Source organism: Biomphalaria glabrata, chromosome 14 (genome assembly GCF_947242115.1).
Source record: "Biomphalaria glabrata chromosome 14, xgBioGlab47.1, whole genome shotgun sequence".
In the NCBI taxonomy this organism is placed as follows: domain Eukaryota; kingdom Metazoa; phylum Mollusca; class Gastropoda; family Planorbidae; genus Biomphalaria; species Biomphalaria glabrata.
The window spans coordinates 29,991,620-30,015,458 of NC_074724.1; the positions used below are offsets into that span (position 1 = coordinate 29,991,620).

General features: G+C 37.3%; 1 protein-coding gene across 1 annotated transcript; it reads right to left on the reverse strand.

Moving 5' to 3' along the window:
- Positions 1-6,293: 6,293 nt before the first annotated feature.
- Positions 6,294-23,311, reverse strand: LOC106071280 (fibroblast growth factor receptor 4-like). The gene is made up of 10 exons (XM_056009664.1): positions 22,859-23,311; positions 17,899-18,015; positions 16,912-17,080; positions 15,079-15,195; positions 14,382-14,502; positions 12,970-13,078; positions 10,234-10,356; positions 9,221-9,332; positions 8,107-8,203; positions 6,294-6,447 (listed from the first exon to the last, which is right to left on the reverse strand). The coding sequence occupies exons 1-10, from the start codon at positions 23,309-23,311 to the stop codon at positions 6,294-6,296; spliced, it is 1,572 nt and encodes a 523-aa protein (XP_055865639.1).
- Positions 23,312-23,839: the final 528 nt, after the last annotated feature.

The window sequence follows — 23,839 nt, forward strand, 5'->3', positions numbered from 1 at the left end:
TGTGTCTAAGATAACAGTACACCTTATTATATCAAATGAGGAGATAATGACATATGATATCACAGACACCTTCAAAGCCCTTAACATTCCTAATAAGATCTCGTTACCTGTCAGAGGGCGGTACTGCTGCAGACCTGCCACATCATCAGAAAATTTCTCAGTGACATTGTTAAAGTGACTACTTTGAATTTTGTTTCTCCCTAACGAAGCTCGACTCTGGCAGGGCCAGAGAATGAATACTAGTTCCTTTCTGACATAATAATAATAATATAATAAGTCTATTCACAATTCAAATAGCTATGCAGACCCAGCTGTGACCTATATATTTGTCACACTGACGCAGATAAAAGGTGTGATAAGAATTATATCCAAGGTGATAATGTGTATAATGAAATACGGGGATCTCTCTGTGATGACTGTTTAATATAAATGTATCATTGTAGATGTATCTGTCTGAATTCTTTGAATAACAAAATGTTAGCTAGTATTCAATAGTTTGACACTGAGAAGACACATTTTAAACATTTATTTTATATATCACATGATTTATGTTTCATTCTATTCTATTATATTCTTTTTATTAGTTTTATTTAATTAGGAATATCTAAATGTGTTCAATTTTAAAATGTTATTATGATTATTTGTGCAATTAGTTTTTCATTGGTGGGAAGCGTGTTCGAGAGGCCAAGTGCGCTTGAACTTGGCTTGGCTTGGGGGGCTCGAGGTTCGACACCCGACTCGGGCAGAGTTGTCTTTACTGAGCGCCTAAAGGCAGCACGGAAAACCAACTCCTACATACCCCCTGCCCCCCCCCCCCCTCACTGGTCCACAAATGAGATTGGACCAAAAGCGCTCTGAGCATGCTATAAGCATGAAAGTAGCGCTATATAAAATAATAATATAATATTATAATTGCTAATGAGAATGCACTTATTTATGTTTTGAAATTGAAATGAGAGATTTAAACATGCCACTCGGCTCATTTTACGTTTTGACATTTTAAAATATTATTTTGTGTTCATTTTGTTGAATATCTTAGTTTTATTGTTTTTTTTTTTTTTCTTTTCCTCACTGCTCAGCGTTGTTTGAATTAGTCAGAATTTAGTATTCAACCAAATGTGTTCCATGCAATTGAAAACAATCTGCAATATATATCATTATAAATAGTAGTAGAGTCAGCTTTGGGCCACCTATGAGCTAATCGATACAGTTGCTGATTTTTAAAAACTAAAATGTATCAAAGTTAATTTCGTTCAAATGTTTTTGACCCCAGTGAAGCAATGTTTCTTTTTTTTTCTCCCTCCCATCGCTTTCTCTGCCTCTTCTTCTTTAACGAGGTTCTAAACAAGGCAAAAGACAGTGAGGAATGGAGAAAGACGGCCAACGAGTCTTATTTGGTGCCCCAACGGTCCAACAGACTTAGGGATAGGTAAAGGTAAATGAGCTAAGCTACGAGACACTGTCAGCCAAGCTGTTAGCTATTCATTGGCTCTAAATAATAAAACAAACAAAAAAAAAAAGGGCCTGGGATTGGGGTGGGGGGGGGGAGATATTAGTGATCGATACAGTTGCTGATTTTTAAAAACTAAAATGTATTAAAGTTAATTTCGTTCAAATGTTTTTGACCCCAGTGAAGCAATGTTTCTTTTTTTTTCTTATGTATGCTTTTAAAAGTAATTAGATTGCTATTTGGTATCCCTCGTGTATGCAACAGATACAACAGCTATGTTTCATAAGGAGCGGCAAGGCGCCGATACAGTTTTGTAATCTGAAGCTGTTTAAGGCAGTGTTTTCCAAACTGTGTTCCGAGGAACCCTAGTGTTCCGCTAGGCCTGAATAGGTGTTCCGAGAACTACTGGAATAATTAAATAGTAGACCACCAGATGAATTAATCTCTTTACAAAATAAGCAAAGTGTTCGCTAAACACTCAGAATGTGCGAAGTGCTCCGTTAAGGAAAACATTTGGGAAACACTGGTTTAAGGAGATATCAGCCATATACTTTAAACAGGGGAAAAAATCTTAAGAAAAACTGAATATGATAAAATTGCAACAAAAAAATATAAAAGCAATCGTGGCATCTCATAGTGTAGAAGTAGAGTTATACAGGACCAATAAAATATTGTGAGAACCGTTTTTACTAATAGTCTTGCTAGATCTAGAAATTTAAATTACGCTATCTTGTATGTAAAGGGGGGCGGTGGCGGAGTGGTTAAGCACTTCGCTTCCAAACCTGGGTTCAAATCTCGGTGAAGACTGGGATTTAGAATTTCGGAATTTTAAGGACGCCTCTGAGCCCACCCAACTCTAAACGGTACCAGGGGGAAAGTAAGTTGGTCGTTGTGCTGGCCACATGACACCCTAGTTAACCCAGGCTAAAAAAAAAAGTGCAATTGTGTAGATTACATGATTATGTCATAGAACCTTAAATTAGGCTTATATAAGTGTCGAGTCTGGAATGAATCTTTAAACAATTACAATTAGGATTGTTGCAGACTGTTGGAATACATTTGAACCCCATTAAATAAAAAATATACCGGTACATTTTGTTTGTTGAGCCTGTTTCCAACGTGTACTAATGTCATCATTACAGTGACAGGGATTATCACTGCTTTATTGGTCATTATGTATTCTCTTATTTTTGTAAAGACATATCTGCTACTTTCGTTTTACTCGTGTGCATGTCTTAAGTCTGCCTCCATGACACGTATCCATCAATGCCTGGGTCTTCCTCTGAGCATCTATTTTTTTTGACAAAAAAAAAAAGGGGAAGGGGGGTATATTTTAAAACTGAACCCTTACAACACCCATAATAATAGGACTGAGGCGATCTTTTGTTAAAACTGTCTTAAATGTGTTTCGGACTAACAAGCTAGAACCCTTCTTTCTGTTCCACTTATATTACATTTAAATTTAACTTGGTTTAACTGGGTTTAAATCTTCTTTTGTCTTTCAAGTAGTATTTTAGTAAAATATCCTATAAGGACATCATAAATATTGAAGACAAATAGTAATCTAATAATCATATGTCTTACCCTGCCAGTTGAGCGACTATATAAAAAAAAATCGCTAAATCTAGATCTTTAAGATCTTTAGTGTGGCTGCCTGGGTCGTGCGGTATGCGCGCTGGACTGTCGTTCGGACTTGTCGATGTTCCCGGGTTCATATCCTGCCCGCTGCCATCCCCGTAGTCCTGCTTAGCATAGATTAATCCACAGTTAGTTACCATAAGCTTGCCGCCGTCTTATTAGCTTGCAACCATTTATATGTTAATATTATTTTTATTTGTGTATAACCTACACTCCTGTCCCTCTTTAAGCCGCTTCTCTGGCGAAACGCCTCTGTCCCATGCTTCGAGCGACACTCTTTTGACAATTCATGTTTTTAAATGTCACATACGTTCCTTTAATGTCTTTTCTTACGTCAACCTAGTATATCGATAAAAACGTTCTTTCTCCGGGACTCGAACCCAGACCAATCGTTATAGAAGGCCTCAACACTGACCTGTGACGTCGCATCCTGTGTACAGTTGAAACCAATAGCACGTTGCCACGTCTTAGGTCCGACGTCACTACCTGTGACGTGGTAACCAGTTATTGGTCTAAACTGCCCACATGTTGCGACGTCGCAAGTCACTGCTCAGGACTACTATAACAAGTGGTCTCGCCCGAGCCTGGTATCTTTTTTAACCAGACATCAGACAAATTACAAATGATCCACCAAGCGTATTATTGTAGCCATGTAAGTCGATGTATTTATTTTGTTTTTTAAATTATCAGTACGCCTATTCAATTATGCCATTACTTTGAATAAATGCTTGTAGATACCAGTAGTTTATGCCGTATTTCAATGTAAATTTATTTCCAATTAACTGTATTTATGTGTATATATGCTTATTGCATTGTTATAAGTATCAACTCATCTATTCATTCATTCGTTGTTTTTCTATTTTATTGTTTATTCATTCTTAATGCCTCATTATAATGACTTAATCTGACTTTATTATCATATGTCATTTGAAGTGTTGTCAATAACAGCAAATTAGAGAAATTAAAAGAAAAGGATTTTTGACGAATAATTTGTCAGTGTTTCTGAATGAATAAATTGATCTTATCTTATAAATGACAGACGTTCTTTCAAAAGAGAAGATAATTACGTCCTACGTGTATCCATGTATGGATCTAATCGTGCATGTTAATTAAAGACTTGAGCTCTGATAATTGATTGGCGGATTCAGGCAACTCTTTCCATGCTCTAAATGCACAAGGAAAGAAGAAATACTTGTTCGAATGGGTCCTTACGCTGTGACGGAATGGTAAAGCGCTTGGCTTCCGAACCGGTGTTTCGGGTTCGAAACTTGAATTTTTAATTTTGGGATATTTAGGGCGCCTCTGAATCCATCCAGCTCTAATGGGTACTTGACATTAGTTGAAGTTGGTCGTTGTGCTGGCTACATGACGCCCTCGTTAACCGTGGACACATAAACACCATCTGCTCTATAGATCGTAGGATCTAAAAAGGGAACTTTACTTTTTACTTCATATGGAATAAAATAATGTGCATTTATCTTTGTGTCTTTCTGAGTAATTTATTAGATTTGGTTTTTTGTATTTCTTTAATTGTTAGGCTTCTGTCCTGAAGTGCCTCTGAATTTAGTGATTTTACTAATGGCTGTGACGTGGAACTCTATCCAGAAGAAATGAAGAAGCTAATAGTGAAAAGAATATACGAGAAATCACAAGAAAGACGACGCCTATGATAAGCTATCCCGACAAGATCAACGTCAAATCGTTTCGACTCAGAACCGGACACAACAGAATGAGACAGCTTACGTTCTGAAAACTAGAAATTGAAACTAGCGAAATCTGCCCATGTGGAGTGTTAGCAGAGAATGCTGACCATGTCATACAAAAACTGCATTACTTGTCAAGAAACCCGAACAAGACACTGATTCCATAACACCTCCTATAGAAAGAAAACTGTATTGATAGCTGCATGATTTGGAAACCACTGCCCAGTTCATCTCATATATTGGTCTAGTCATCTGAACGCTCCAACATAATAATGAAAATGGCAAAGAAGAAGCTCATTACTGCGGGCCCATGAAAATACCGTAAAATGAGCGCCATACTGACTCGTGCTTTCTTAAATGCGAGTCCAAACTGGCAGTCTCAGTTTCAAGCTTCATGTCAAGTATACTTTTAAGAATTTATGACTGAATTTAAATTATAAAGTGTAGTATTAGCTTGAAATGTAGTGTGTGTTCTCTGGTCTTTTGTTTTTAAAGTTGGGGATGAAACTATTTCAACTTTTTATTTCCTAACCCAAAGACTTCCAGCATACATTTGGACGATTGGGTCATTCGATTTAACTTTAGAAAATATTTGGAAGTATTAGCCAACCAATTGCATTGTAACAAGGACCCTAAACATCGCTATAACTACAATAAAATAGAAAAACATAACAAGCAAATCATAAAAAATAACCTTATCTAATGGTAAGAACTCCGCACTTAAAGCTATATCTCTCAATAATGTAGAAGCTATTTCTGTTATTCGATATCAAACAAAAGGGTTAATTACCAATAATAATTAGACTAATTGGTTAATTTGTTCTAATTGATTCATGTTTTGTTTGGTACAATAAATAATTGTTTCACGTTTCTCATTGACCCGAAAATGGGTGTGGGAGAGATAGCGTGTACAATTATCTAAGGGGATCAAACCCTACATATTTAGCAATATATGTGAATACTGAAGGATTAATTTCCTTTTTGTTAGTATAAAACAAAAGAATTAATTACCAGTGATTAATTGCCTAATTGTTAATTTTTTTTTATTGATTCATGTCTTGTCTATGCCAATGAATAATAGTGAAAAGTTTCAAATTCATCTGAGAATATTGGTGTGGGAAAAATAACGTGTAGACTTTTCACCAGACTGACAGAAAGACAGAGTGAGTTGATGTAAGCTTTGTAAAAATAAGAATTTCTAAAAGGAATGAATAACAAAGTTTTGAATTTTGAAGATTCTATTATAAAAAAATATTAAAACTATACATAAACTATAAGAATTAGTGCCTGGTTGTGGGTATGCCTTTAGGATCAGACTGTAAGAGTTCGAACCATAACCACTTAACTTTCCCTGTCTTCTTCCTGCAGGTCTGGACTAGGATATAAATATCTTCATATCGAAAGGAACTTTTGAAACTCTGAAAACAAAGCAAAACCCCTTATTTGAATTTCGCGCTATAAAAGCACCACTTCTGTTACTCGAATTGTCTGTATACACCAGGCTAGGTCACTGTGCTGTACTCATGATCATCTGGCACGTCCAGATCGATGTAGTCCGAGTTTTCTTCCAGCAACCTCTCTATTTGTTTACACAGTTTCGAGAATGTGGGTCTGTCGTCTGCAGAACTTTGCCAACATGTCATCATTAGTGCACTTCTGTTTTGAAAGAAGAGAATATTGATCTTTACTTTAGTAACCAGAACATTGTTGCTGATAAATAATACGTCTATAAATAAAATCAAACAAAGAGACAATCACTTGTTAATTTGATTTGCTATGATTGAAGTAAAAAAAAAACAATATTGTCGGCTTGTCTTCGAGTCCGAAGATTAATGAGGAATGCAGTATTTCCCGTGACCTACATATTTTGCGACACTTAGGGCAAGCATAACAATTGTCCACTGGTGGTAAAATACTATATTGTCTCCAGCCTGCGCAAAGTATATTTAAAGTGATGATTGGTCGCGTAGACTATTACCACTCCTTAAAAAATGTTGGTCAAATGTTTTCCATGTTTTGATGTTCCTCCAGAGTTAGAGATAATTTACTCCCTAGTCCAAACCTCCAGCAGGACGACGGGGGATGGGAGCGGGCAGGGTTCGCATCCGGGACCATCGATAAGGCAGAACGACAGTCCAGCGCGCAAACCGCACGACCAGGCAGCCATCCTTTAAACTAAATGCAGCCACCAGTAGCACATAAGTCTGAGACGGCTGTGAACAACAGAAAGCCGTAGGTTTTATATCCTAGACTGGCTGCCGACCAAAGTTATAGAGCCCAATCTGCCCATTGGCCGAATTGCAGTTTATGTCGAGACTCCGAAACTTAAAAGTAAATTATAGATATACTAGTCGACCGGCGGCGTAGCATACGATGCTATTATTTAGGGCCAACTTTAGGGCTTAGACCACTGCAACCTTTGCGACTGCAGTGGGCCCCGCACTTTCATAGGACCCGCTCTAATTGTAGATGTATAAATTATTAAATTAAACCACTTTTTAACTTATAACAGCTTTCCGGCGGCCTCCTGTCGATTTACCATGAGCTCCTGGAAATCTCATGAAATTGCAAAATATACGAAAAAGTCCTGGAAATATCCGGAAATTATTAAAATCTTTCGAAAACTCATACAAATCTCCTGAAATATATAGACAAAAATTGTCACTATGGGGTGTCATTCCATATGGAAAACGCCAATCCTACGCGCGATAAAAAAACGGCATTATGCAATACCCATAATTCTGGTATCTAGTGAAAGAAGCTTCTTGCGCCTCAAACTAATGACTAATTAATTGAGGTCAACAAATATCGTAGATAGATTGAGACTTTGTTAATTCTTGCTATTGAGCGTGATCTATGTAGGAAATAAAATTTTTATGATATACTGTATGACTTCGCTACACGCAAAGCTCGTGTAGTAATTCTGTACGTAGTAAAGAATGAATAAAATGCAAAGACGAATTTATTTTCTAATACAAACTCTTAATTTTCATTTATTATCCGTATCCTTACCCAAGCTGGGCCCCGCGAGATCCGTTTCGCATTTGGCCCCACAATGGTTAGGTCCAGCCCTGCTATTTAATGACTGGTGAATACTACTTGTTCTCCCCTCCCTCTTTTGTTTTCGCCTCTAAAACTACGTGGGGTAACTCTAATCTGTCCGACTTTCAGAAATAAAAGAGTGACCTTTCCATTACTTGGTTCCAAACTCTTAAGCCTTGAAAAGAATTATATATATAGTTAATTATATAGACATTATTTAAGTGTTTTTGGAAGACAGGAAAGGTAGCAACGCAATAAAGGGAGGTAACTTACATCACTCCTTCGGCATTGTAAGGAAATGTCAACAGTTCTCTCCCTTTGATTTTTTCAACGACTTGATCAAAATCGAACTCTGAGTACGGCGTTGAACCTTTGATCAGAGAAAGAATGAAAGTGCAATGTTATCATACATAATGAAACAGCACAGGTGTACATCCCTTTAAACATAACGAAACAAAACAGGTTTTCACAAACTTAAATTTGTGTGTGTTTTGCGCTATTTAAAATTTATTTGAAGTGACCTTTTCATTAATTTGGGAACCACTGGGCGGTAAAATTTTCAAGTCCTATGCTGGCCAAACGACACAAAATCTGATTCACTTCAATGATTATCTGACCCAAAGAGATAAAACACCATCACAGTTTGGGATTAGATGACTGCAGCACTTGCCAACGATCAATGGTCTCACCAATAGTCGTCTGCCTGCTGGGCTCAGGTTTTATATTCAGTCTATTTATTGTTGATGTTTCGGGTCTTCCTTCAAAACTGAACATTAAAACTGAATATAGTATCCATTTCAAACCTTGCAATCTACATGCAGATGATGTGAAGGTCATCTGTTTCTGTGGCCCACCGTTAGCAGACGACCAACTGCCTTTACTTTTCCAAACTAACGTCAGGACCTGTCAGGTACCCATTATAAAAGTATGGACTCTGAAGCGCACTAAAGATTGAGAAATGAAAAATTCCAGTCTTCACCAGCATTCGAACCAAGGTCCCCTCTGTTCGGAAGCCAATCTACTTATCACTCAGCCTTCAAACATTAGTCCATCCTAATCCAAACTTCCCGCATGATGGTTGGTGGTGGTGGCGGGCAGGGTTCAAACCAAAAACCCTCGAGGCGAGAGTCCATAGCGCACACCACACGCCAAGGCAGCCATCTGATTGTTAGGATTTACTCCCTAGGACTTAGACCTTACAAAGACATCCAAAAGTCTGTGAGGCCATTAGCCCATAGCTTTTTAAATAAATGTTTCTTCTAAACTCTAAATGCTCTTATTGTATTAGTCTTGCTGCCTTTAATTAATTAATTCCGGAAAAAAGAGACACTTTGCCAGAAGTTAAAATTAACAGCCAACAATTAAATATGAAAGTGCTTAACATTACCTAAAGTTACCATCTCCCAAAGTAGAACACCAAAAGACCAAACATCAGACTTCTCGCCAAACTGATTACACAGCAGAGTTTCTGGAGACATCCAACGCACTGGTAATAAACCCTTAAAAACAATGAAGGAACATAATAGGTTGCATGTATCAGGAGGCGGATTTATCTACACGCACGTTTATTGTACAAATGTTTGTTTAAGAAAAACTGTCCAAAAGTTAGTCATTTATAAGAGATTTTTTTTTTGTCTATTTGAGTATATTTGTATGCAAAAATACAAACAGCTTTGATATTAAAAAAAAAAACAACTAGGTAAGAAGAAATGATTGTATAGTGTCAAAATTCAAGTAGCCTGCAATAAAGGTTTGTTATGGAGTTACTTGTATACAGGAAAGTACCAGAACGTTTGTTATATAGAGATTTAGAGATGCTCTTAAGAGAGAGACTACAAATAACTGAGTCATGGATAAATTATGATTTAAGCAGGTGAACCTTAGGCAGCTCGTAGCAAACAGTGATACTCCAGGGCGAAACCAAACTGTATCTACGCCTGTCGTTTCATTCACTGGAAGCTACAGTTACGTGGAGATGGGGAAACTGATGTGTGGGCGAATTTTTCCGACCATTGCTAATGCCCGGGCTTTCATATCATTATTTGCATGAGATGATCCATAATCGCTTTGGGACTGTTGTCTTGAAAGCGATAGATAAATGTTTCTATGCAGAACAAGTGCAAACTAGTGTGTAACAGAAAGTTGTTAGGTATAAGGTAACCACAAATGTTTCTAAATTGGATAACTCCAACACATGGTAAACTAAAAACATATTGGCAGTAGAAAGATTTTTGATTATGGAAAGCTATAAAAAAAAGTTTGTGGCAAAGATTTTTGTGTCGATGTTTTTATATTTTAATCGTTTCCCAATTAAACAATAATAATGTGGCACCTGAGGGCCGCCCTCTACCCCTCCCCACAATTCTAAATTTGTTTGCTATGTTTCTGTTGGTTTTCCACCTTTCTAGTTCTCTCATAGACATCCCATTGTCCAACACGTCTTGCAAGACCAAAGTCTGAGATCTTCACGACATTGCGTTCAAACAGCAAGATATTCCTGGCAGCGACATCTCTATGGACGACCTGATAACAAAAACAAAGAAGAAAATACATTTTAGATTTAATCATTAATAAAAACATCTAATTTTACAGTAGTAATGGAAACAAATGCATTTGGAACACATATATCATCCACATTAGTTTTGAAATTCTCTTGCAACTAGTTTTGTGATCAATTTTCTTTGAACATCTAATAAATCAGTGGTGCTCAACGTTTTAGGCACGGGTCCAAATAAATTTTAGAGACTTAATAGTCTGGCCGCAATACCTCCGGAAATCAAATTGTTCAATCCCCTATCAATTAGTCTGTTGAACCGTTGAGGATTAGTCTTTCTCCATTCCTCTCTGTCTTTTGCCTTGGATAGAATCTCTGTCAATGACAGGCCCGTCCATTCTTTTAAGTTGTCTTCCCATCGCTTTCTCTGTCTGCCTCTTTCTCTCTTATTCCCTTGAGGTAGGTCTTTGCGAGCCATGAGTACCTTGTGATAAGTCCATAAAAATATAGTTTGGGCTTTTTTGACAGTGGTCAGCTGGTCATCGAGGGAGCCAATAGCCGTTGTGTTCATGTCTCGAATCTCTTCGTTTATGATGCCATTCGTGATGGTGTAGCGAGGGCTAGATACCTGCATGGCGACGCCCATTTCTCAACGAACCTGACCACAATTAGCAATGAGTCGCGGGTCGAAAAAGGTCAGCGGACCGAAGGTTGAGCATCACTGTAATAAACAATCTACAATCAGATGGTGCAAAAAGCCGGAATAAAAAGCCCATGATAAATAAGATTTAATGTAAATCTATTCGTTGTTAGATCAGAAACTCACCTGGACTACTGATTCCCTTACCTTATCGTGATGGCGACTACTGTCCATGCTGCATAAAGACGCCGCAGGGGCATGTTGCAGTTAGACAACGATTGTCCATGTGTGTGTTGATGTGGCCCGTGACATGCGTGTAGGAAATTTATGCGACTCCAGGGTCGAAAAAAGTAAGGCAACAACTTGGTTGTGGGGGGGGGGGGTAACAAAAGGATATCTGGGTGGATTTTACCGTAATTGGTTTTTAAAAGCATTTAAAAAAAAAAAAAAAAAAAAAAGGTGGAACTCCCAGAATTCTAACTTGTGTCTCACGCCTCCTCGGGCCGACGTGCTAACCACTTTGCTAGTGAGGTACTTATAATTAGAGAAGACTGTATTTTTTGTTCGCCTGGCAATCAAATCATTAAATAAAAACTATCTGATATAAACTTTGTCACATGTAAATTATGAGTGAGTCTGGTGTGAATGTACATTTTGTTTTCTTATAGTTTTCTTATGTTTTTTGTTTGGTGTAATGCACAAATTGTAAGACAAATTTCCATACGGACAATAAAGATTATTATTATTATTATTATTATTATTCAAAGCGGCGACCTACAAAAGGGACTAATTGAGCTTATACGACCACTTTAGTCAAGGACAATTTCTTTTCTTTGTTCGATATACCAAGCAAAATAATTTATTACCAACAGTTAATTAGCTATTTGGTTAATATTTGTTTATAGAATCGTGTGTTTTCATGTAATAGAAATAATTGTGCAAATCAAATCAGTTTGATCCGAGATTGGGCATGGGAGAAATAACGTGTACAAACATTTTACCTGACAGACAGACAGAGTGAGTTGATATTAGCTTTGTAAAACTATAATACGCCTACATTGGTTAGTTGTACTAGCAAACTGGTGATACAATCCAACGACCGATCGTCAACACATGATTGAAAACAGTTTATGTAAACACATGTTATAACTTTTGGAGCATCGCACTGGACTTCTTGTAACTGCCCAGTAGAACGTCGTTTATCCGGACTTCCGTTATCCGGAACGTCAAATATCTGGACTGTCTTTTTTTTTAAACTGTAAGCTATATAAGTGGACTAACTGATGTGCAGAGAAAGATCGGTGATGATTTCTCTCAATAATTGTATAGCGCTTTGTTTCTCTGTATTGTTTTACTTGAATTTTATGTTTACATATATATACTGTTGGTGAATTTGGGCCGTTTATAATATTCCGTATTCGGTTATTCGGACGATCGATTATCCAGACAAACCCCGTTCCCAATGGACGTCAATCACCAATCGTAAACAAACAACATTTAGCCACGTGGTAATATTGATAAAACAATCAAAAATAACGTATCACGTGACTGACGTTATGGATTGCGTAATTTGTATAGAAGATATAGAGAACCACGTGGCAAAATGTTGTTTGTTTACGATTGGTGAATGAGGTCCATTAATCTGGATAATCAAATGTTAAGCGCTTCCGCGGTGTCTAATGCAGATAAACTAAACGGAGGTAACACTGAACGAAATCCAATAACACCGACGAAAGGCCGAACAATCGGTATAAGTTAGTCGACCCCGATACTGAAAAAGAAGTTTAATAGCAACGAAGGGAATTTTAAGTTCATAACAAGCTTCATATCTCTAAGGCGTCCTAAAGTAGTCGGTCTACATCGGCTGATATTTCGCCCTAAAACCTAGTCTTGTTTTTACTAGTCAAAATTTCGCCTATTTTCCGAAACAAATAACACATTCCTAGTCGTGCCCTAACACAACGTTCTGCTGTATAGCAGACCGGAAGCACTATTTGCTTACCTTGTTTGTGGCCAGGTGTTCAAGGCCACGAGCTATCTGTAAGGCAAAAGAGAACATCATTTTGGAAGACAGGGCTTCACTGCTGATTCTTTGCCTGTCTTTAGAGCTGCTATACAAGGAAACAGAAACGGTCAAATACAGAAAATACAAATACAACTTCATTTGATTGTGCGATATATTACTGGAACGTCGTGTCAAATTAATTGCCATTTATATTAACCGCTAAGTTTGAGGTGCTTGTCTTTTTCAATGCCTACTATTATCTTACAGAGGTGCCCCACGGAAACGCTTTAAAGACCAGTTTAGGCGCCAGCGTGCCTTAGCTGACATCGAAGAGAGCACCTGGTTGCATGCGGTCTCAGAACGAGACAACTGGAGGTCACTCACAAAGGCCGCGGAATGCACATTTGAGACCAAAAGAAAACGCCGAGGAAAGACGCAGACGGTGAAAAGAAAATCTTCATCGACCACTGGCGGTCAATGGTTATACTTGTGGCAAAATATATAGGTCACAGCTGGGGCTGCGTAGCCACAGGAAAAACTGCCTTCCTCATTAATCTTCGGACTTGGAGACAAGCCTCAATATTATTATTATCTTACACACTCTGTTCATGGGTTCTGGAAAACGTTGGGTGGGTTAAAATCTGGAAAATCCCTAAACTGGCCGAGAAGTTGACAGAGTGTCGAACTAGTAACGCAAATAGTTCGAACCCAACTGTTGTTTTTTTTCATTGACGATCATATTCGATCAGATCAAATCCGATCCGATGTTATCGGATCCTGATCAGCTCCACATACTGGCCAATTTAAAAAAAAATTAGGATTAGATTTTATAAAAATCCGATCCGATTCTATTTAAACATAAAGTAGAAATCGATATTTAGAAAAAAAAATATTTCTTGTTAATTAACTAGGAAAAAGTCGGCACACTCAAACAAAATAGTGATTTTGCTTTCGATAAGTTTGAAAAAATTCTTATAGTTAGTTAATAGCGTGTATTTGACAAATGATGATCATGTTTATTGACTTACTTCATAGAGGCATGTATTTGTTTCCGTGCAATTCTTATTATTTGTATTTTATAATTGCTTTCATATAGCGTGATTTCCTTGCTTAGAGCATGCTCGAAGCAGCTATGGTCTAATCTCTTTTGTAGAATTATTGGGGGGGGGGGGTATCCGGGATAAGGTTACCTTGCTGCCTTTACGTGATCAGCAAAAACAATTCAGCTCGTGTCTAGATTTGAACTCGAGCCCCCTTGTTAGGTGGCCAAGCAGTAGTCAAGCTGTTTGGGACTCAAAGCCGCACATCCCACACAGTACTTTCATATTGACAGAAAAAAGATTTCTGTATTATCAAAACCAACTATATAGAATGTTATGAGTAAATATCTGAATGGTGTATAAACTTACTCTAGGTGGATGGTATATACCACAGTTTCCTGGGAATCATTCTCACCGCGTTCTCTCAGATTCATCAGATGGCTCTTGAGGTCACCGTGCACTGCGAACTCTATCAGCATGAGATAAGGATCTAGGTAGAATTCAACATCAAGCGACGAGTTAGGAGCTGTCCACACACAAATTATTCTATGTCTGTTAGCTTCACTATTTACTTTAATGGTAGAGATCCATACATTAACAAATAAATCATTATACCATCCTGTGAATCAAATGTTCATCACTCTATTATAGATGAACTAAATGTCTTGTGAACCAATGTAGGTGAGACTAGAGTCGATGAGAAGGCACGGTTTGACTAAGATTTTTAATTTCGAGCTCTTCTGGCGCCTCTGAGTCCACCCAGCTCTAATGGGTACGTCACATTAGTTGGGGAAAAGTAAAGAAGGTTGGTCGTTGTGCTGGCCACATGATACCCTCGTTAACCATAGGCCAAAGAGACAGATGACCTTTACATCATCTGCCCTATAGATCGCAAGGTCTGAAAGGGGAACTTTTTTTTTTAGCTAGAGTGGATGAGCCAGTTTTTAGTGAGCCAATTTTCTGTGAACCTTTCCATATGAGCCATTGGTCTGTATACCATTTGTCGGGCGAAAATTTTGTTTTTTAATTCAACGAAGTTGATACCTAACATACGTGTTCACCTTACCCTGGCCAGTACAGCTTCCATACATGGCCACAACATTCCGATGAGGGGGAAGAGACTTCATGAGATAGAGTTCCGCTAAGAAATCAGCCTTGACCTCTTCATTTTGATGGCCTGAAACTGTCAGATCAAAGACAACCTTTGTACTTGATTGCTTAGTTATGAGAAGGTTACGTTCACTTTTTTTTTTCACTATTGAACTAAATAAAATATAGCATAAGAATAATTAAGAAAAAAAAAGTAAGGCCGGAGTTAGTATCTTATACAGACTATATGAAGTCCCCCTCCATAGTGACGGAAATAAAAAAACAACAACATTACATTGGGCAGGTCACCTCGAAAGAATACCAGAGAACAGAGGAGCAAAGATTGTTCACTGGCAAAAACCAAAAGGCAGGCGCCCTAAAGTAAACCACGAGTACGGTGGCTTGGCAACAGTCCGGGGATGGAGACTCTGCTAAGTTGTGAGTTTCCTTTTACAAAGACGATTGTGCGGCTCCCGGTACCTTTTCGGGTAACCTCCACAAATTCCAATATATATATATATATATTTATATATTTTTAATTTGTATATAAAATTTAAAAAGGCAAAAAAGATACAATTTATAAGTACTCTAATTATTTCTTCAAAAGTATGACTGCCAATAAGAGAAATGATTAATATTTAAAATAATATATATTTACATTTTTTACTAACTAAATAAATTTTACAATTGTAAATGACTAATCTTTTACACAGGCTACGCCCTTTGATTAGTTCCCAATCTTTATATGGTTATTATTGCTTGATCACCCCCCCCCCCCTTTTTTTTTTTTTAATTTCAATAAACGGGCTCCATGTTAACGATCCCCAAGCATACTTTTTAGTCCGTGAGTTAATATATGTGTTACAATAAATTCATGACTGATAATAATAAAAATAATAAGTTACAATAAATTCATGACTGATAATAATAAAAATAATAAGTTACAATAAATTCATGACTGATAATAATAAAAATAATAATGCTTGTCTTCGAATCCAAAGATTAATGGCAAATATAGTATTTCTCGTGGCTACGCAGCCCCAGCGGTGCCCTACATACTTTGCCACAACCGTCGCAGTAATAACCATTGTCCGCCGTGGTCGATTTAGATTTTCTTTTCGCCGTCTACATCTGTCCTCTACAATGGATTTTCTTTTCGCCTCAGATGTGTATCCCGGGGTCTTTGTAAATGATTTTCGTCTGACTCGATCAGAAGTCACCTGCAGCCAGGTGCTCTCTTCTATGTCAGTTAAAACAAGTTGGTGTCTAATCTGGTCTTTAAAGAGTTTCCGTGGAGCACCACTGTTACGTCGACACCTTTCAGCTCATCAAAAAAGAAGATATATATTCCACCAACTCTCATCTGGAGGCGTCCAAAAGCACTACTGGACCTGCCCAAAAGGTTATCAACTTCCCTTGAAAGCAATGCGTCATTTGACACTATGCTTCCAAGATATGCGAAGTGGTCTACCACGTTAAGGGGCTGTCCATTTTTGAGGGATGATTAGGTTTTGTTTTTTTGTAAAAGCTTTGACATGTTTCGGATGTTCCTTCAGAGTTGAAGATAGTTTACTTCCTAGTCCAAACCTCCCGTAGGACGACGGGGGATGGAAGCGGGCAGGGTTTGAACCCGGGACCATCAATAAATCCAAACGACAGACCAGCGCGCAAACCGCACGACCAGGCAACCTTATATTGGGTGACCTCTTGAACATGACTTCTGTTTCCTGAGGCTAATAGATAAACCAGAAGAGGCTGACCGCGAGCTGAAGATCATGTTTATGGGTGATATAATTTAAAATTATTTTACCCAATGTCATCTTCACAGCCACTGTCGTCCACTCTCCTGCAGTCTTCAAGATTCCCCTGTGGCGTAGATTGTACACCTCAGCTTTTACCACTGTGCCAAACATTCCTTTCCCAAGGGTGTTGAGGAAACGGATGTCTTTCCTGGGTATTTCCTCTAGCTGACTGCTGCTCTGAAATGAGAAATAAGAGTCTCCAGTTTATTCAAGGCGTTGCGGGGAAATAGTCACAATTTTTTAAGAGATATGTTAGTAACAAAGTTCAAAACTTTGATGAGTCAAGAGTAGAAAACAAAGGGAATTAATGTTCAGGAAATGACGTAGGAGAGTGTAACAAAAGGGGAGGAGCTTAGAGACAGGAAGGAAGTGGAGGAAAGAAGATGAGTCCCCTTGAGAATATTTAATAAAATACTCAAAAAGGCACAAAGATAAAGGCACATTCCTCATCCCATGTGCTAGGACAAATTTGTATAAATACTCCTTCTTCCCTAGTGCTATTAGAGCATGGAATGGGTTGCCTGAGCTAGCCAGGAAAACCAGTGACATGGCAGAATTTAAGTTATTGGTTAACATGCATGGCTGAATGCATGACGTTTAGGACGTACTCATCTTCTTTTTTGATGTAACGTCTATATTATATAAGATAGAGAAGATAAGGAGGAGATAATTGATAACTCTACAATCTTCCATGTTCATCGACTCTCCACTAACAGAGTAGTTACCGCATTGACTTGAGAAGGCTTGAGCCATAAGATCGAATTCAAGTCGCCCTCCCCCCCCCCCCACCTTTTCCATTTCTATTTTTATAAATTCTTTCTTATTGTTAGTCTAAAATCTCTAGATCTATTACAAATTGAATTACATGACTGATCCAAACTAATTGATACAAATATGCTTTATAAATGTTTTTTTTTTAAAAGTATTTTAAATATATTTTTAAAAATACTTTTACTGGACATTTCTGAACTACTTGTAGCAATAGTCTATTTCACCTTCTGCAGTAAATTTGATTTGCAAAGCTTTGTCACACAGTTCCCATACGCTGGTCCGAACGGTTGTCGAGCTGGAACTGAACCTTTCTTGTCTTGTTTATATTTTATCTTTATTTTCTACACAAAAACAAAACAAAAAAAAATACATGGTCAAGTTATCTAACAAGTAATATTATTTGAAGGAAAACAGCAGAACTAGCAACTTTGTATAGAACACAGTGGCGTAACTAAGGGGGGGGGGATGGGGGGGGAGAATTTTAAAATCCCCCCGGGCCCCCACCTAGGGGGGGCCCCAAAATGGGTGTCCGAAATTTATTTGTAAATACATAAATTAATATATTTGATTGACAAATAGTGTCAACGGGTGTCTTTTTTTAATCAGCATTTATGGATTAAATTTATCACAAAGACTAAACCTAGATATTTTAAAAATATTTTTGCCGCAGAGATCAGTTTTTAACAATATAGTACATTTTCCATTTTAAACTTTGTTGCCACGAATAAAACTGCATGATATACAGCGAATTCCAGGTATCTTGTTACCTTTACTAATAATAGATCTAAATGGCGAGTATTATATGGCTACACTAATTAACCTTGAAGCAAAATTTACAGAATCGAGTATAACTAAAAGTTATTCTTAACAATGCTAAAATTGTCCATTTTTCGGGTTTGGCGTCTATAATTTCAGAATTAAACTTCACACTCGAGTTATTGCCCCTCTATTCATCTTTCCTCAATCCAATGGAAACTCTCTTTTTATTTACATCTAATGATCTAGTCCTTTTGCTTTCGCACAAAACATAAACAAAAAATAATGACGTAATATCATATAATATTAATACACCCTTCCTATTAAAGTTATTATCACACCCTTCCTTTTAAAGTTCTTAATAGTGATATCTACTAGCAGGGCCGGCCCTAGCATTTGCGGGGCCCTATGCGAAACTCATCGCGCGGGGCCTAGTCTGGGTAGTGATAAGCATAATGTCAAAATTATTTTTTTTGAATTAGAAAATAGGCCTACTTTCGTCTTTGCAATAAATTTTTATCAAATGAAAGCTCGCAATGCCACTTTTTATTTATTGGCACCCCAAAACGTCAATTTCGTCTATTCTTCAGGAGATTTGAATAAATTCAAAAAAAGTTCAGGACTTTATCGAATATTTTGCCTTTTCATGAGATTTCCTGGAGGCCCTGAAAAATCAGGAGGTCGCGAAAACCCTGTTATTTTATATACGTTATAATTGTTTAATTTAATAATGTACACTTGGAATTAGCGCGGGGCCTATGAAAGCGCGGCGCCCACTGCGACCGGCACTGTCTCCTAGGAACTTTAACAATTCGTCCACTTCTGGTTGTCTTGACTGAACAAGTTCTCTAGACGTTGGTCTATAACTGTCTGTTTCGTTTGTTGCAACAGTTTGCAGTTCATTGTCTTCATCGGTATCATAGTACCCAGAGATGTCTTCATCGAAACTCTTATTTAAAAAGCGTTGATTTCTTCTGTATGTTTTTCCATTGTTTGTCTTTATGATGTAAGATCTGGGTGCTGAATGTTTTTTTTATGACAACTGCTTTCTGCCATGTTTGACCTAGACGAACTCTCCGACAGAATAATCTTTAGGTAGTCTTGCTTTTGCATTGTATTTCCCTTTGCTTTTCATCTGTCGTTCGTTGAGTAATGTCTCTGCATTTTCAGCTACCAATGGTTTCAATAGTTTGTGATCAGTTGGAATGATTCCCTGAGTCTTTTACTCGTCAGCAGTTGTGATGGTGAATACGGCAGTCCACTTATCGGAGTATTTCTATACTCGAGCATAACGAGATATGGATCTTTCCAACTTTTGTATACCCTGACTCCTTTTGCTTTCGCACAAAACATAAACAACCAACAATAACGTAATGTCATATAATATTAGCACAGAATCTTGTTCATGCAGTGGAAAATTAAGATTTTTTTTGCCTATCTGGAATTCTGGTCAAAGCTCTTGTGCCCAATTAATGTAGTTCGGAAGAAACTACAAAAGTCTGGACTGCATATACGGGAATCTGCTAAAGAAATTAGTACCCTTTCATGCTTTCTGCAAAATGATGAGAAACTGACAAAAACCCAATCCATCGAAAAAGCAAAAGAAGGTAGTGAATACTATGGATTCCCTGTAATCAAAACAACCATATGAAAGAAAAGACTTGATGGGAAGTTGAGTTCTAATGTAGGACTGTCAATACAACTGCAATTCAAACGTGTTGTGACAGAAGTGCTAGACAGATTTCATATGGAGATGAAGGGCAGATTCCAAAGGCTGGAAAGAAAATGGATACCTTTGGGTTTTTTCTTGAACCAAGACACCTGTTAGAAGACACGCTTGTGACAAACTGTGCTACTTTTCCTGTTTGTATGATGAAATAAATGGAAAATAGCTTTTTCAATGATGTCATTGATGCACGAGCACTTTTCAGCAACAAACAGTAATACAATCACCAATAGACATATTGAGGAAACAGGCTTCATATGGGAATTGCGTGTGCTCAGACTTTGCAACCTCCTCCGAATACCGCTAACTCATGCCACTTCCATTACGACATTACGTCATGTGAGAGATCATTCTCAAAGCTCAAGCTATCAAAAAGTATCTCAGGAGCACAATGATGCAAGAAAGGCTTATCATGGTTTTAATGTCAGTGAAGTCACAAATACTAGAAAGTATCGTTGTAGTTGATGTTATAGATGTCTTTGCTGCACAGAATGCACTACGTGAAGCGATATCAATTTAGATTTGTCACTTGTGCATTATTTAACTAATAAACAACGGTATTATTCATTAAAAGAGTCTTGATGGTTACTTTTTTGTTAAGTTTACTGATAAACTGAACCAAATTGATTTGGGGCTTATATATTTTTGCGTACATCATCTCATGACATATGTCGAATGTCAAAATGCAAGGGGCCCCCAAAGAGGTCAATCCCCCCGGGCCCCCAAATCCCTAGTTACGCCCCTGATAGAACACTTTATCTCACTTGAATCTGCTAAGACTTGTAAATTAGTAAATTATCTTCTCAAAGCAAATGAACTGTAAAGTTAGATGTTGGCCTATATATGGCATACATTAACATATTCTCTTATTAGAAGTGTGGCGTAATTTTTTTTTTGGCCTTGACCGTTAGGGCACCATGCAAGATTTATCGACCGTCTTTCTCCATTCCTCTCTGTCTTTTGCCTTAATTAGAACCTCTTTTAATGGCAGGCCCATTCATTCTTTTATGTTGTCCTCCCATCGCTTTCTCTGTCTGCCTATTTTTCTTTTTCCTGGTACTGTTCCCTTAAGGAAGGTCTTAGCGAGCCCCGAAGACATTGTAATATGGCCATGTGATGTTGTTTTTACTATAGGATTGTATCGTTAGTATATTTCATATTTCCATTTATATATATTTATTAGAATGACTCAAACATAACACTGTTGTTGCCGGTCGTTGACTTGTAGCACCAAACTGCTAGTAGACAACTAAACCGTTGCAGGTGTAATAGGCCTTATATCTTAACTAATAAAACTTTAAATAAAATTTCCTTTTGTGAACAAAACTAAATAGAACTTTATTTATAATATAGACAAAATCAACTTTTGATAGAAATAAATGTAGCAGACTTTAGTAATACTATTTCTTAACAAAATCTAACTCACTACAATAACACTACCTTTCAGTCTCACGTTCTGGATTCGTCTGTCCTGAGACCAAGTGACGACAATGTCACCTTTATTGCATCATTCATGACCAATCACTAACCACTTCCCACCGTCACCATAGAAACACACACACGCACACTCCATAACGCCGAGGATTACGGAAATAATAAAGCTCTGAGTTAAGTCCAAACTATCTTTGATCACTTTCATTCATTCCTTTGAGCACAAATATCCCACAACTCTGAGGAAACTTTCACTTTAATTTCTGACTATTTAAACGAAGCCACAAAACACAAGAATTATATGAAATAGTTTTACTGATCATCTCTTAACTTTTACTTGTTAATTAATACTACCCCTTTGATTTCAAAGACGTCAAGGACTTACTGAACTTTAAGGACCTACAGGACTTCTATGTCTTATAGAAAGAACGTCAAGGGCCCAACTAAACAAATCTTCTGACTTCTATTTATTCTAATCGATTTTTTTAAAACCTGTACATTAAGGGTCCGACTAAACAAATCTTCTGACTTCTATTTATTCTAATGATTTAATCAATTTTTTTAGAACCTGCAATCTTCGTTTTACAAAGCTTCTATCAACTCACTACGTCTGTCTGTCCGGTACATATTTTGTACACGTTATGTCTCCCACTTCCCATTCTCGAATCAAGTTGAAGCTTTGCACAAGTATTCATTGTCCCTAACAAAACATGAATACATAAATATATAAAAAATAACCAAATATGAATTAATTATTGGTAATTTATTAATTTTGTTTAATTTAAAAAATGGGAAATAAATCTTTCAGTATTGAGAGATATGAAAGTAAAAGTTAAATAATTTTTTTAAAGTATTTTTTTTTACATCTTACTTATTCAATATTTATCATAACTATCGTTCTCTAGAAACATTCCTCGTCCCATATGCTAGGACAAATGTGTACAAATACTCCTTCTTCCCTAGTGCTATAAGAGCATGGAATGGGTTGCCTGAGCTAGACAGGAAAACCAGTGACTTGGCTGAATTTAAGTCATTGGTTAATATGCATGACTAAATGCATGACGCGTAGGACGTAATCATCTTTTTTTTTGAAGTAACGTCTGTATTATATAAGATAAGATAACTAACGTCACGACTTTTGACTTGATCTCAATATCTTATAGGTTCATAATTAATTAACATGTGATTACTAGGGGATTTTCAGTTGACCAGACGGGAAGCACAAAAAGACTGACCTTTTATACTTAAAATTAACATTAATTATTATTTACCTTTCGTTGGCGAATGATAATGACAATAACGAGTCCAATGATGGCTCCAATTACCGCAACAAGCACACCAATAGTCATCGCCCCTGAATCACTGGACGTCTTTTTGAAATTATCATCCCTTGTCTTCAAGGCTTCTAAAGTCTGGTTGGATTCGAATGGCGGCTTATTCTCTGGATTTACCAGAAACTCTGGAAGTATTTTAGTGCTAGGCTTGGCTGTATTTGTGATTGGTTCGGTCACTGGTTCTACTGCCCGAGACCTTATAGCGATACTTGACGCATTCGTTTTAATGGACGAATCATCTGTAGGAGCCGTCCTTAGTGATGTCGCTGAGCTTTGGGCTGGGGATGTCTCGGTGCTCCAATCAGGAGGCTTCGGCTCCGTGTCGCTCTTTTGAAATGGAGGTATCGGATGTGCTAAAAATATTGGGAAAAGGTGTAAGAAGATGACCATCTGAAACTTGTAAAATCAAAACAAATAACACAACTCCAACTAAATATTTGAGAAGTTCAATTCTTATAATGAAAACCTTTTAAATATATAAAAATCTTGCAAAAATAAAGCATTCGAGGTCACACAATATATGCTAAAGCAACTTTTCTCAGATTGTGCTTTGATACGTCCTGACCGGTAAGACAAAAAAATGTAGTTTTAAGTCCATAGTTCAATTATTGCCGAATAAAGTTAACATTTTATCTTTTTATCTTCTAAGTAGTGTCTTTGCGATTGTATACCATCTTTGTAAGAAATGTCTTGTGTTCTCCTTCTTCTAGCCAGCTTTATTGCTGCTGAGCTGTGAGCTCTTTTGCAGACTGTGCCAAGGAAGAATAGTGTGCTGTTTTCTTCAGTTGTTCAGCAATGTCTTGTGTAAATTGCAGAAGACATTCCATAGTCTGCTGGACGTAGATTCATGGATGGGAGGAAACTGCTGCCATTCCAATTCAAGTTATTAGAAAACAACTTTCTATTATAAGGTCTTCG